Source organism: Primulina eburnea, chromosome 10 (assembly GCF_022965805.1).
Source record: "Primulina eburnea isolate SZY01 chromosome 10, ASM2296580v1, whole genome shotgun sequence".
Taxonomy (NCBI): domain Eukaryota; kingdom Viridiplantae; phylum Streptophyta; class Magnoliopsida; order Lamiales; family Gesneriaceae; genus Primulina; species Primulina eburnea.
In genome coordinates, this window is record NC_133110.1 from 38,081,573 (window position 1) to 38,097,159 (window position 15,587).

Sequence of the window (15,587 nt, forward strand, 5' to 3'; positions counted from 1 at the left end):
TGAGACGGATATTTTATTTGGATCATCCGTGAAAAAGTATTACTTTTTATGCTAAGAGTATTACTTTTTATTGTGAATGACGGTAGGGTTGTCCCGTCTCACAGATTAAGATCAATGAGACGGTCTCACTTGAGACTCACTCATGTTATTTTATTGAAACAAATCAAACTTCGATTATAAGTAAAGTTTTGTCTACTGAACTCTATCCTTTAATTATTAGGGAAACTGTTTTTTTTTTTAGTCTTATACATTTAATTACACCTCTTTACGATTTTAATTCTTTATTTTCTCAAATTTCAATTTTAGTCACGTATCATTTATTTTTATTTTTTTTACAATTTTAGTCATTTTCTATTTAGAGTGCTAATGTGGAGCTGCACATGTCATCATCACATTTTTATCATGTCAGAAAAATGAATAAAAGTTGCAAATTAAGACTAAAATTCGACAACATAAATGACGTAAATGACAAAGAACTTATCATTAATTTTAAGATTTGTCTTTGATATTGACAAAAAAAAAAAAAAGAGACGATAAACCGATGTCCAATTTATTTCGCAGTGCCGAACAAAATATTAAAGTTATGGGTATTTTCCAAATACGCAAAGAGCACGTTATGGCTTGACAACAAATAAACTTTGTTAGGCAAAAACTTATGTGAGACGGTCTCACGGGTCATATTTGTAAGACAGATCTCCTATTTGGTTTATCCATGAAAAAGTATTACTTTTTATGCTTAGAGTATTACTTTTTATTGTGAATATGGGTAAGGTTGACCCGTCTCACATATTAAGATCCGTGAGACGGTCTCACATGAGACTTACTCACTTTGTTAATCAATTAGGGTTTCATCGTAAGATATGAAATTGAACTCCAAAAACAAAAAAGTAAAATCAAGAAAGCGACTCCACAAGAAATATGGGTGGAGTGGAGGGCTCAATTATTGAAATAAAGTTATCCACTTTTATTAACTTTGAAACATGAAGACATTCAAAAACGTACTTCTAATTAAAAATAAGATCGTAGCCGAATAATTTCAAATAGGGGGGAAAAACTTGAAAAGAATTTATTAAGCAATATTTATCATCGTCATAGACCAGTGTTCTAAATCATGATCGAAAGGACGGTGGGCGGTCGAGGGCGTCGCCTACGTATAAAACGGCTGTTTTAGGCAGTGCGCACTAGGCAGGAGGTCGAGGTGGGTGGAGGCGGTGAGCAGATGGGCCAAATGAGGCAATCAATATTTTTAAGTTGTAGTCAATAAATTTTAAAAAATTAGTCAAAGTAAACTAATTTTAAAACCCTATTTGTTTAAATCACACCCACTTTCTTTTTTTAAACTTTTGGTTCTCACTCCTCACTATCGATTACTAAGTCCATCATACAAATTGTCTGTCGCTGCCGTCTACCACCATCAGCGAAGCTCTAGGTAGATTTTGTGATTTCAAAAATCAAATTTGTTTTTCCTATTATTATTAATTTATTGTTGAATATTAATGACGGAAAAAAATAAACATTTGGAGTTGGAACTTAAACCAAATTCTAATGATATTGTTTGCGAATATGGGATGTTGTATAATAAAGAGAAAAGTGGTTGAATCACATGCAAGAGGCTTATCGAAGGAAGAGTTTATATGATGAAACATCATATTACGTCTTGTTTGACGGTGACAAGAAGCTCTTAATGACCTTTTTTATTGAATACTATTAAACAACCTAAAGAAGACATTAAAAAATCTTTCAAAAAAGAGGATAACGTCATCCTTATTTTGAAGATTATTGATGGAAGTTTAAGGGTAGACTTGATAATCCTTTACATTATGTTGTTTATAACTTGATCGTCTTTAGTATGATTATATACGATTAGTTATAAAAATTATTTTAAAAAATTCAACCATCTAGGCAGTCGAGTTGGTAGACGATCACCGACCACACCGCCTTAGCCAGCCATTTACAACATTTCCATGGACCTATAAATTTTATCTACTTTTTTTGGATAATTTAAACATTTCGATATCCAAAATACTAATTCGCCCACCGTGGGGCTCGAACCCACGACCACAAGGTTAAGAGCCTTGCGCTCTACCAACTGAGCTAGACGGGCTTCCTGAAATTTTGAATTATATTTATTTATAAATAACAAAATAATATTCACGATCAAATCTCACCGATTGTTTAATCAGGGTATTCTCAAAATATTTGTATGATCGGGTAAATATAATTTTATCGATTAAAAAATATTTAATTAATTTTATTGTTAAATAATTTTACCAAAATAATTTTTATACTTAGTTAATTTATTTTAATTGTTTTATTATTTTCATGGATTAACTATAAGTCTATATTGTTTATAATAATCATGAAATAAAAATAATAAACAAGATAATGATCGCAAAAATTAATAACATAATTTATTAGAAACACCTATTGTCTATTTAATTTATTTAACTTGATAAACATGCGATTTTTTAGATAATAAACAATAGACAATACTAAACGATATCACAAACAATTAAAAAAATCACCGACAATTTAATAAAAACACACAACAATAAAGTTAAACGCCGATGTTTGGTAATTGCAATCATAACAATACACTAGTACGGTGGAAGGTCGGACCCTAATGGTGAAGTTCCTCCGAAGAACTGTCCAAAATACGTAGAAGTGTTGTATGAGCCATCCCCCGTTTCCATTCTTTCTGCCAAATTTTGTGTTGCTCTTTAACCAAATATGCACGGACAGATTCATCAACGCACATGGGGTTCACCTTAGTATTTTATTTTCTTCCTTAAAAGCCATTATCTTATTCCTTTGTTTCTCAATATCAATGAGTTGTTGTCGATAGACCTCAGCATTCTCCATCACAGCCATCATTTTCTCACTACATTTGGCCATGGTGGATAGGTCCTTCAAGTGTTCTTCATTGGTTTTCTTTTGGATTTGGCCTTTTTTTTATGCAAATTGGACATTGAGAACTCTCTCTTGATGGATTATATTCATCTAGGTTTATAGCAAACCCAGATAACCTTGGAGAATTGAGCGTTGGTGATTCTGTGTTGGGAGAATAGTCAGACTGTTATGAGTCAATATTCTCGTGGTTTGATATGAAATTAGGTAAAACAGCGCGTGATGGCTTGAACTTCTCTTGGTCTTTAAGTAAATATCAAACATGATCCAACCGCCAACTCGACCCAGATGATTGCTTAAATAAGGTTTTTGCTTGATCAATCTATAACAAGGTATGAATTGTATCTTAGTTACAAAAATAAAAAATATATAGTTTCACATAAATATGATGAAAAAAATAAATTACTCGCAATGTCTTTATCAGGAACACCAGTTGGGTGGCTAAATTCCACCTGGCTAACACACGAGTTAAAGTTTTGGACGATCTTGTTTATGTTGAACCAACGACATTGGAGGACCTTGGTAGTACGAGGCTCTTTGTAAGTAGCTGCCACTCGTGACCACAACCTATCGCGTGATTGATTTATACAAATTATTGGGTTTGAGAGACTTCAAGATAAGTTGGGAGCACCTTAGCTGAACTTATACGTTCTTGTTCCTCGGAGCTGGAGGGGTGTCTTTTGTCATCATTTTTCTCTATTTTCTATTTGCTTCTTGTGCTTGAAAGTAGTATCAAATGTAGAATGTGTATTGATACTAATCTGTACTATATTTCTTCCACTTGTACTTTTATTACTGCATAAAGTTACTCGTGCACTCATTAATTGCAGGCTGGCACAGGTATTGCAGAACTCATTGATCTTGAAATGTCAAAACAGGTTAAGGGACAATAAGCATTTGCATTTTTTGAGCAAATTATGAGAAGTCTCGTGACTATTATTATCTCATGGCGCCCAATTGTATGCAGACTGGTGCCCCACTGGAAGAGACTCGCAAGAAGATTTGGCTTGTAGACTCAAATGTGATAAAATTTTGTGTTCTTTTTCAATACGCAGATCTAATTATTTCTTCCATGTCAGAATATTAAATCCCTACTTTTCTGTTCTTTTCTAGGGGTTAATCATTAAGTCTCGTATGGAGTTAATTCAACATTTTAAGAGGCCCTGGGCTCATGAACATGAACCTCTCCAAAGCTTGTTAGATGCTGTGAAGGTGTGAACTTGATGTTGTTTCTTGCCTATCTCGTTTGCACGGGTCATTAAAACAACAGTATTAATAATTGGATCTTCTGGAGCAGGAAGAACGTTCATGGAAGAAGTGATCCTGGCAATGGCATCCTTCCACGAGGTACCGTATCTTTAGTAAATTTAGGCATTTGTTGTCCTCGAATAAAACTTGCACTCACACATGCTCAAAAACCATATTTTTACATGCAGAAACCCATTATTCTTGCGCTCTCCAATCCAACTTCAGTCCAAATGTACAGCTGATGAAGCTTATGAGTGTGGTACTTGTACTGGCCAGCTCTCGTCATTACCAGCTCATCTCAGATGCCATCAATTATTCATTGTTCATCCTGGTCTCTTCATCAGGGCTGAGCCATTTTTGCCAGTGGCGGCCCATTTGCTCTAGTTGAATATAACGGGACTTCTTATGTATCTGGCCAGGTTCAGTCTTTATTTCAGCTCCCTTTTTTTCAACCTACTTGAGCATGAATTCTATCAACTTTTAGGCTAACAATGCATACATCTTTCCCAGATTCGGTTTGGGTTTGATAATATCTGGCGCAATACGAGTTCACGATGACATGCTCTTGGCAGCTTGTAAGTCTATTTAATGTTAAACTTTTTCAATAAAAAAAGGCAAACCGTCAGCATTATTAGGAAACTAACAATTGGCAAAGGGTACATCACAAGGGCTCGTTTCTAACATTTCTCATTTGTCATCTCTCCTGTCAACTTGTTTTCTTGAAACAGCAGAAGCATTGGCTGCACAGGTCAGCCGAGAGAACTTAGATAAAGGACTCGTATATCCACCACTTGCAAACATCAGAAAGATTTCAGCCCAGATTGCAGCCAAAGTAGCTGCAAAAGCATATGAACTCTGTAGCGAGACATCTCTCATATAAGAAAACATACAACCTTATAAGAAAACATACAACCTAACTATAGTTGTGTCATCTGTTATGTTTGAATATTTTTTTGTTTCTATTGCCATTCAGGTTTGGCTACTCGATTCCCGCAACCAGAGAACCTCGTGGCATATGCTGAAAGCTTTATGTATTGCCCCAGCTATCGTAAATTCTGCTGAATCCGCGGCAGTACCCTTGTGCTTTTTCTCAAGATTGGGAGTATTTTTTCATGCATTTGTCATTGTTTTCTTTATTTTTTCACTTCGTAATCAGTAACAGATGCTAGAATTAGAGGGAGCGAATGTAGCGTGTAGAATGCAGAATGTTTGTGTTTCACACTGGGAATTTGCTATCTTAAATTAAATTAATTTTATATTTCTAGTATAACATTGTTCGAAGAAATAGAAATTTAATATTTGCTATCTAAGTTCATACGACGACATTCGACATTCTTTAACTAAGAACGTAGCAAACAGAGACAAAGAGACCAACGAAGTAATTTACATTTAATAATTTTGGTTACATTTAATATAAAGAAAAGATGAAAATATTTCTCGGATCCTCTCAGCAGCATTAATACAAATGAGACTATATAATTTCTCATAATCTTGAACAACCTCTACAAAAATAAAGTTATTATTGGGTCAAATACCATCTATAATTTAACACAAGCAGAACACAACTAGGCTCCACTCCAGCTTCATGAATCTTGACTTCTATGCTTCAGATGCATTCACTTCAGCGTTGCCAGAAGCTGTGATCGGAGACAAGTCTTGTATTTCTTCAGGTCCTGATTCATGCTTTGCAGCAGCTTGCAACACCCTGCTTTGGACGTCAGATGATGAAGGTGATGTAGGGAGTCCATTACGGTTGGTTTCTAATTTGCCAGCAACCCAAGAAACTGGCCTGACCTCCAAGTCTGGCTGGAGTTAGTAGAAACCTACGAGATATGGCAGCATCACAATGTTATTTCATGACTCGATTGATGTGTAATGTAGTAAAGCTTTTACCTCACGTCCTTCTTAATATCTTCGGCGTCCTTGTAAGAACCAATTCTCCCGAGTATAGTCTGGCAATTAAAAAAATGAGAGCAGTAGAATTATCAGCTAACGCACATCCAAGTACTGTCATTTACCTTATTTTGATTCTGGAATATAGAGAATGCTAGAAGATTTTATGAGACTAATCACCTGGCCAAGACCAATAACAGCAATGAATTGTAGAGTCTTTTCCCATTCTGCAGAAATATTATTTTTGTTTAGTTGGAAGTAGAAAAATCTCTTCATCTATGTTATCAATAGAATACAAATTCGTAAAAATATGTTTCAGTATAAAAACTAAAAAGAAAATATTACCAACTAATGAATAAGCTGCAGCAGCAAAGACCTGTCCACGGACACAATTCACAAAAATCAGATGCATTGGCAAATCAGAAGTTCAAACTCAAAAATTCACTTCAATCTTCTGTTCGAGCGAGAGTTTCCGATATTAAACTATCTTAGTAAACTGGAGTTTCATAGCTAAATAAATACAGCAGCAGTTCTTTTTCTTTTGTGCTCCAATGGTGGTTTTGTATGTTAATCTACACTCTCAAAAAAAGGTACAACGAGTTGCATGAATGAATGCATGTAAATATTGACAGAACTATGTGAAAGTTTGAAAGGGCATGGACATTTACCAGATTTTCAAAGGTAACCTATCTAGTTTATTCATCTCAATCCAATTAGAGCAACTCAAAAATACATGAAGGAAAGAAGAACGGGAACAGAAAGTAGGTAGAAAGTAAGGAATCAGAAACACGGTTATGGTAGAGTGGATCCTTACAATTCCATATCCAATAAGTTTCAATGGAGTTGGATTTATTTCCTCCAAGATTGCTTCAGCTTCCTGATGAGACCACAATATTGCGTTAGTTTTTAAATAGACACTAGGAAGATAAAAAAAATACATCATCAATAGAAACTTCAGATGCTAAAAACCATAAAATACAAAAACAAATGGAAAATTGTGTATTTCTCATAGTTTACAGAACCATAACTCATTAGTTCACCATATTTTCAAGCCAGGATTAAAGCTTCCTTCAAATTCCCATTATTGATTGCTCGTTGGAAAATTAAGAGTTTTTTGCTTTAACAACACTATCTAACTTATGTACAAACTCTTGTGGCCCAAATTTTCTTCTAGAATCTCAGCACATCATTCCTCAATTATTTCTTAAAACATGCTCGTATTGGTTCATGATAAGACAGGTGTTTGTCCATTAGTTAGGAAGTTTAAGAATAAAAGGTTACATCAACTATTTCCCGGATGCAATCAAATGCACAAGACAGCAAGGCCCAAGGACTAACTGATGGATCATCACATTTGAACAAAATATTTCTACGACTAGCCCCAAATAAGACAACGATGTAGGTTGATAAAAGACAAATGGACCATCAATACAAGTACCTATACGAGACCATACTTATTAAAGGTGCATGGAACAATAACTTCTTGGATTTGTACTATGTGAACCTTTTTTTTAGGCATCAAATATATTTTGTGTTTGTGAACGTCAATTACTACATGTATGAAAATAGCAAATTTTCATAGAATCTCTGCTGCAAAAGCGACGAGGAAAACCAAAATTTAATAAATGGCATGAACCTCGTTGATAATGGTAAGCGCGGTCTCAGATTTTAGCTCTTTCACACGGAGACCCTCATTCACCCAAGAGCGAAAGCCACCTTGGACAAGATATGGTTTCTGTCACAAGGAATACAAATGAAAAAATGTCAATTTTTTTTTACTAAAATCAAGTTTAAAATATTTTTGTAATTTTTTGTGGAAATATCAGGTGACAGATCAGTTTGATCGTGTACAATATCCAAAGCACAGAAGCTTCAATATTCCCTACGCTTAAATGTTTTTAAGCAAACAAAAATCAACTTTCTTAGCATTGCTAAAACACAAGACATTTAGCTCGAAGGTATCAAGCATAGATTTTCTTTGTAGCACAATTCTACCATGGATATATCATAGGCATGTCATTATTTTTGCAGATAATCTGCCAAGCTAGAAAAGTTTTAAAAGACACTTTTGATTTTTTTGAAAGACATATCATAAACAGCTTGAACAATAATTTTGGAGATACGATAAGCTCCATTCCACTCATGCTAGGAGAAGCGGGAACTGGCATAAATGGAAATGGCATTTACTTACCATGATTCCAAGCTTCCTCAGTGATCTCGCAACACCCTTGGAGCGCGTTCCATCAGCATCCATAACCAAAACCTTTGACCTGTCCTATAGAATGAAATTCATTTCAGAGATCAGATTTTGAAATTTATAGACGACGCATACATGGAATGGTCGATGAATATACAACTTTGCTACTCACGTTAGGTGTTCGCTTTCACACTTAAATAACCAACTACAATAATGTCACCAACAAATATTTGATCTAGATCGAACAGCCATCCCCATTTTTATAAATACTGACCATCCTCACACTCAAGTGAAAGAAAAGTAAATTTCCAGAACTGATTATAGAAGCTTCACCATGAACATGGAAGGGACCAAATAGTTAAAAGGTGTTTCATACTTCAACAATTTTAAGGTTCCGAATGACAACAGCAAGCAACGAGTCCTCAATGTCTCTGCCTCCCTTAAGCAACTTTTTCACAGAGTCATCAACCTGCAAAATGGAATAAGCAAATAAAAAGGTGAGAAAGATGGTTCTTACAGCGCATACTTTTGTCGTCAACCTATATTTTAAGTAAACTTTTCATAAGATAATGTGAACAAATATTAAAAGTCTTTTATGAAAAGATTAACAACCTCAGGTATGGTTAGACTGGAATATCGATACCGCAATGTCCGTCGAAGATCAGGAATGCCATCTCTTTCCTTCAAATGCTACACGCTCATAAGAATGCAACCAGAAATAGTTAATGAAAATTATTGTGCCAATCAGAATAGTTCAGCATTCAGTAAACAAAAAGATATACTTAAGCATAGAACAAAGAACTTGCAAAATAAAACCTACATTATACCAAAATATTTAAAAAAAATCAACAAAATGAAGGCAAAACATGAAATATCATGATTACAGCACAATATCGTTTCACAAAATAATAGCTGGAAAAGTTTACAATCTCTTGCCTCGGGCCGAATGTCAACAAGCACCGCATTTTCATTTCCTTGTAAGAGCTCCAATGTTGACTTTGGAGATAAATCTCCAGCATATCCACCATAAATAAATACCCTGTAAGAACCCCTGCACAAATCTGATGACAAATGTAATTTCCATTGATTAAATGAGAGACATAACAAGACTACCCTAGTAGCCCAGGAAAACATGAACAAGCGTAAAATTAAAAAGAAAAATAGTTAAAAAGAAGAAATTCATACCATAGAGTGGTTGAAAATGCAAGGAAAAAAACAAGTGGGACAAGAGGATCATTGGGGTCCAGACCAAGGCTTTTTTCAAACCCTTCCACAGCAACATAAACCTTCGCAACACGACACGGGAGTGGCATAAGTAACTATTAGGAATCTATTACATTAACTAATGCCTAAAATAGTTCCATTTTATTTCTACATCAATCAAGAACTAGAAGAATATGTAAGTCAAAACTTTTAAATGCTATTGACAAATATTGAAAACTAATTTATTAGAAGATAAGTTTTTACATTCAAGGTTGTTTCAATCAAGAACTAGAAGAATATGTAAGTCAAAACTTTTAAATGCTATTGACAAATATTGAAAACTAATTTATTTAGAAGATAAGTTTTTACATTCAAGGTTGTTAACTCAACAACACCAGATGCCTACTCAAATGATTTCTCATCATTACATCATTAACATAGAGACATAAAAGAATAATGTATAATCCAATCATCAAATATAAACCATTTTATGAATCTTTAATCATAGAAAGTGAGAAATTCCAAACATACCTGTTGAAAAGCAGTCCCAACAGGCCCGAGTATTTTAATAACAGTGTTTTCGGAAAAACGGATTGTCTCTTTAAATTCTGGAGGAAGAAATTCCTTAACGGAATTATAAGCATACCCAGCATTTTTGCCCCCCTGTATTAGAGAGTCCTCAATTATAACAACAGCCTTTCTCACCACATCAAGTGTGCCAAGCCCGGATCTACCCGATGCTTCCTTCAGATCACTAGTGAGACCAGCAAACTTGTTACTAATTGATTCTCCAGATTTACTAAAAAATGAAGTGATGCCCTTGATGACATCGTCGACTGCTTCAGCAGAGTTTGTAAGAGTTTTGTTCACAGATGAAGTGATGGTATCGATTGAATTTTTCAAAATGTTTTCTCCACTTTTAATTGTATCGGAAAATGATTCCTTCATTTCAGAGACACTCGCATCCAGGTCAGAGAACGAATTTACATCACCATTTAGAGAATCAGGTGATGGAGAGGGATCACTTGTAATACCATAGAAAGGTGTAGTCAATTCAGGATCAGCATAGCTCGGTATGTCAACAGTATTGTCGATTGTTTCACTAGTCAGTTCCATGAGCTGATCACCTTCGGCAGAGCCACTCGAGCTCTCTACAAATATCATATTGTTTGGTCCTAAAAGGTGTGATTCGTCAACCAGTCCAACTTGATAATTGTCATGTTTCAAATATTTTGTGCTTCCTAAACCAATCTGATTTGCCGACCTATTAATCACATCCATGGAGCTGCATTCTTCGCTGTTCACAGAATAGTTAGAGTAAAAGCACGAAGCAGTCCGTCTCTTGAAGGATTCCAATGGAGAAGCTCCGTCAAGAACTACACTGAAGAAATTCCGGGCAATTTTGTCCACATGGTTGCAGTTGACATCGAATGGGGAAAATGATTTCAGTCCTCCGTGGATAGCAATCTGCACGATTAATTTCATAACGTGTAACAAACTCTTGTTGTATCATAACGGTCCTATCACCCAAATATTCGATGACACAGGGATGTATTATGTTATACGGCTTCTAAGCTCTGAACTTTAATACACAAATCAATTTTCATACTAAATTCAGAGATAAACCAGTAAAATCTTAGTAGTTCACAGCTACAATCAAAGAGAATAATTCCCAAGAAAACAAATATCCAAATGAAACAAAGAAAAACTAAGATGCGACACAACATCAACTATTTAAGAACCAAGAAATTAAAACCCAAAAATTTGCCAAACTTATACAATCTAACCTGCGTATGACAGGAGCTGTTGGTGGTGGTTGAGCAAACAGGTAACATTTTTAACTGGAACAATCAAATCCAACACCTGTGAATTTCCTAACCTCTCATTTTCAGTCCAAGTAACTCTCAAAAATAAAAAATTTCGAGCCCATAGTCACAGGAAGCTACGGAGTTTGATCGAAACTAAGCTAAATAACAGCAGCTTATGAAGATTTTAGGCTGCTGACCTAAATCTGTTAATGGGTTCTGACAGATACTGGCCTGCTCAGTGTTCGGACAGAAGGCAGGCCTGCTGAAATAGGAAACTTCACCCGTCTTGAAAGAAGGAATTTTGTGGTCTGCTGTCTGTTTCGTTCGTCTGATTATGACCATTATCCAATAAATTGACAAGAAATCAGGTATGAGAGGTGGAAAGTACAGTGTAGCTTGTTTGGGTTGGTTTGCTTCATCTTTTGGGCCATTAACAACCTCTTGTTTCTCTGTCGTGGGGACATTTTTTGATCCGGATTAAAATTGTTTTTTTCTAGGTACCATTTATATTTTTTTCTGATTTTTTTAGGTTGATAAAATTTCTCAGATGACTTTCTGTTTTGTTAGTGATTAAATATGTGTTTATTGTTTAGATTTTCAAGAAGCTATCAAGATCTTCAAGTGACATCATTATTTATAGTTTTCGGTTTCAAAATATATTTGAATCTTCAAATAATAATAGTGTTTGTGTTCAATCATTATTCAGTTTATTATTTAAAAAAAAACATTATTATTATTTGAAGATTCAAACTAAATTTGAGTGGGTCGTTACAAACAATTAATTTTGAAAAAATGATCAAAGAAAAAGGAGGAAAAAAACCGAAAGAATGGAAATTATACTAACTAATAATCAAAAGTAAAGCTTTTACAATGTCCAAGAATCCATTCACTCGATGAGTTACAATAGGGGCCAATCCTACTAAAAAATGCTTTGGATAAACATTGCAAACAAGCACTCGAAAAGCTCTCTGTATTCCCTTTTGATGAACCAAGCCAGTCAGGACTTTTTGGAAACATAACGTCCGTGTCAATCATCCCGCATATCTACCTTTCTCTTGGCCTGCGCAGCAAGGCGGACATCTCTCTCCCGCTCGAATTCTCTGTAATCAGTACGCTGCAAGAAAGAAACCTTGTCTAGGTACTGATTGGAACTCTTCTTGTAAGCACCTAGCTCGTCTTCCATCCCTATATTGTCGTCCTTGAACTCACCCCAATCTTTCTTTGTCTTATCAAGAACACTTAGTTTAGGTTTCTTTTTTATTTGCTCTAGAAGGGCATCAACAGCAGAAACAGCACCTGCTGCAGTCTTACCTTTATCAATTGCCTCTTTCGAGGCAGCATCAACAAGTTTCTTCACTTCGATTTCCTCACCGGCAAAGTCTCGAACTTCGGTAACCTGCAGAGAACACAAAATTGGATAAGAATATGCCTGATAAGTACACTAGTGAATTTAATAAAATGTAAAATGGAGAATGTAACTATGAAAAATGGAACAAAGAAGTTTTGAGTTTTTGAAGGTGAGATAATCCACAGAAAGTACAACAAAATCTGAATTCCTTTCGATAAATAATTCGGTAACATAACATCCTCTGAATTTTCTATTTAAAAGTTCAGATATTGATAGAACAAACCACAACAAAGGGGGTAAAGAGCACCAAAAGTTATACATGAAGAAGTTTCAGTTTAGGTCTTCGTCAGGCACAGGTTTTAGAAAAACGAAAAAGCGATGCTCAAGATTAGAAAAAATGAAAGAGCAATTTCAACAAATAGCTTTACAAACAAAAACCCTTTACTCCTACAAGTTCCCGCAGCAAGACCAGATTGGAAACATTTCTTCTCTCTGTTTTTATTAACTTTTCCTCGAAAGTTAAGCTCCGCCCTACAATTGTTGGTTTTGACACGGAATCCTACCTTTCATTTATAGATAAAAATAATAATATGAATCATAGAACAGTGAAAACTAAGTGACAAGTGCAGATACAAAAGAGAGTAAAAGAATCAATATAATATTTTGTGAAAACACCCATTCAGCGTTAAAAACAAACAAACCTCAACTTTGCCCCTTCCTGCAGTGGTGGCTAACCCAGCGGCGTCCTTAACTGCTGCAAGAGCAGCTGCAGCAACTCTTTTGGCATCCTCACTGGTACTACTTTGAGTGATGCTAGGTGGCTTATCTGGGATTCCTTGGTCAGGATATGGTGTTTTCTTTGATCCCAAGCCTAGATAACCCATCCATCCCTAAAGTAAATTCATGTTATTCACTCTTCAGTGAATAGTAAAAAAAAATTTAAGCACGCACTCTTTATGGAAAGATAGGGGGGTTTAGGGAAGTTCTTTACAGCTGATGAAGTCTGGGAGGAATTCTTTCGAGAACTCTTATTTACAGTTGAGCTATGCATTTCCAACATGGTCTTGGTCGATTTTGCAGAAACTCCGTTATTCATTTGCTGCCAAATAGCATCTATGCGAGCTTTTCTTTCTGCATCAGATGGACGCGCACAGGTTGCAATGAGTGCCCTTCCAAATAAAAATAACAAAGGAGAAAACTGAGGATTAACCAAGGAACCAAAACATCTAACCCATTTCTTCAGGCAAAGGTTGTGAGTTGGGAGTCTGAGAATTTTCTTGCATAGAATCCGGCCTGCACCCATCCATCTTTTCCAAACTGCCTGAAACATAATTCCGAAAATTTATTCGAGTGGAAACTGAATGCACTTAATTACCACCACCTCAGTTTTTCACTTCATACAGCAAGAAATTTTTTTGTAATGACAGCACAACAACATCCGCTACATAAAACTAAAACAAGAAAAGAGTTCTGCTTTTTGAATATCTCCTGATTTACCAACCTTAACCTTAAGAAAATCGGTTAAAAGTGGACAATGGCGACCTTAAAAACGGATAATAATCCAATCACTAGTTGACACAAATCCTACAAAACTCAATGTCATCGAGGTCGCATAAAAATATGGAAATAGAGAGACACACAAATAATGACTCCACCACGAAAAACCCAGCAAGTTAGGCGATGGTTACTTAACAAAAATAAAATAAAATCGGATTTCATACATAATTTACATAAAACTACAAGTAAACACGGTGTAGCACCCATAAAAATTTTCAGGTCCAACCTCTCACTACTCGCTTCCTTGCCACAAATTTTCAGAATCGATCATAAAAAAAAACCCCATATCGAATTCATGCATCAAACATCCGAACAAAACAATACGAGGCCGCAAAAACCCAAGAAACTAACTAAAAGCTTGAAGCTTTCAGAAGCAGCAACAGACGGATCAAAGGAAAAAAGCAAATCATGATTCCATATGAAACACGACAAGAAAATATCCAAGAACCAATATTCGTTGCCAAAACAAGCTCCCATATGCAATTAATCGAATATATACATAGAAAATTGAAAACAGAGAAAATTGAAAACAGAGAATTTCGGAAAACCCACCGACACAAAGAGTGGAGGAGCTAGAGTTCTCAGCCATAAACTGAAGCACAGAAATCCAATCGATGAATCCCCTTTTCCCCCAGTCTAGGCGCGAAGGAGAGAGAACTCCGGGTTATCGTGTCGGTGCAGCCTCGCTAAATCCGACCCGAATAAATCTCCTGGAAAAGCCCAACAAGTGGTCCTTTCTGTCCTGTATTTTGGGCTGGGCTGTAGTTAACTCAATTTATAATAGTTCAGCCCAGCCCGATATAAACTTGACACACATTTTGATTGATCATCGTGATATATATACCTGGACATCAACTTTATAATAACATTATAAATTCATTCAGTTATTGTTAAAAAGTTTCAAAAACAAAAATCAATCGAAACTCAGTTGTAACATATATCATTATATAGATACTTGGTCGTAAGTTGTGTCGGCAGGAACATTTAGACATGCAATAAATGAGATGAGGCCAAGAAATGTTTATAAAAAAATAAAACGTGGGCTGAACGTGGGCTGCTCAAAAATAATGCGAGGAATTTGAATACGCGCTTTTAACGCGTGTTCACACGGTCAAGGGGCTCTATAAATAGAGCTCCTCCCTTCATTTGGAAATTATCCCTTCTTCGAGTTTTCTCTCATCTTATAAGCATTTGAGTGCTTAGTTCTATAATATTTGTGAGGTGTTTTGTTCTCCTGTATTAAGAGAGTGTGTGTTCTCTTTGGAAACACAGTGAGTGAGTTGTACACCACAAAATATTATAGTGGAAATCTTTTCATCTTGCCCGTGGTTTTTACCCTAATAATTTTTAGGGGTTTTCCACGTAAATCTCGGTGTCCAGTTTATTCTTTATTTTCGGGTTTTTACTATCTCAAATTCTGCACGTG

General features: G+C 35.5%; 2 protein-coding genes, 1 non-coding gene and 1 pseudogene across 6 annotated transcripts; 1 reads left to right on the top strand and 3 right to left on the bottom strand.

Annotated features, from left to right (window-relative positions):
* Positions 1-2,031: 2,031 nt before the first annotated feature.
* TRNAK-CUU (transfer RNA lysine (anticodon CUU)) lies at positions 2,032-2,104 on the bottom strand. Its single transcript has one exon. It is a non-coding gene; the product is annotated as a tRNA-Lys (tRNA).
* A 1,425-nt stretch (positions 2,105-3,529) lies between these two features.
* On the top strand, positions 3,530-5,423 carry LOC140803490 (NADP-dependent malic enzyme, chloroplastic-like; annotated as a pseudogene).
* A 96-nt stretch (positions 5,424-5,519) lies between these two features.
* LOC140803489 (uncharacterized) lies at positions 5,520-11,643 on the bottom strand. Its single transcript, XM_073159389.1, is given in 14 exon segments — positions 5,520-5,940; positions 5,942-5,978; positions 6,049-6,107; positions 6,229-6,275; positions 6,394-6,424; positions 6,863-6,925; positions 7,685-7,783; positions 8,240-8,323; positions 8,622-8,714; positions 8,858-8,935; positions 9,182-9,296; positions 9,431-9,531; positions 9,980-10,915; positions 11,236-11,643. Coding segments are annotated over 14 exon segments (1,977 nt in total). The 5' UTR covers positions 11,284-11,643; the 3' UTR covers positions 5,520-5,754.
* A 438-nt stretch (positions 11,644-12,081) lies between these two features.
* On the bottom strand, positions 12,082-14,872 carry LOC140803491 (uncharacterized). Of its 4 annotated transcripts, none has more exons than XM_073159390.1 (5): positions 14,714-14,872; positions 13,836-13,925; positions 13,596-13,735; positions 13,306-13,494; positions 12,082-12,652 (listed from the first exon to the last, which is right to left on the bottom strand). In XM_073159390.1, exons 1-5 carry the CDS (start codon positions 14,748-14,750, stop codon positions 12,284-12,286), a joined length of 825 nt encoding a protein of 274 aa, XP_073015491.1. In that variant the 5' UTR covers positions 14,751-14,872; the 3' UTR covers positions 12,082-12,283. The 4 variants fall into 4 exon arrangements, with proteins under 4 accessions (XP_073015491.1, XP_073015492.1, XP_073015493.1 ...); XM_073159391.1 differs by having other exon boundaries at positions 13,836-13,921; positions 14,710-14,844; XM_073159392.1 differs by having other exon boundaries at positions 13,836-13,921; positions 14,714-14,824.
* Positions 14,873-15,587: the final 715 nt, after the last annotated feature.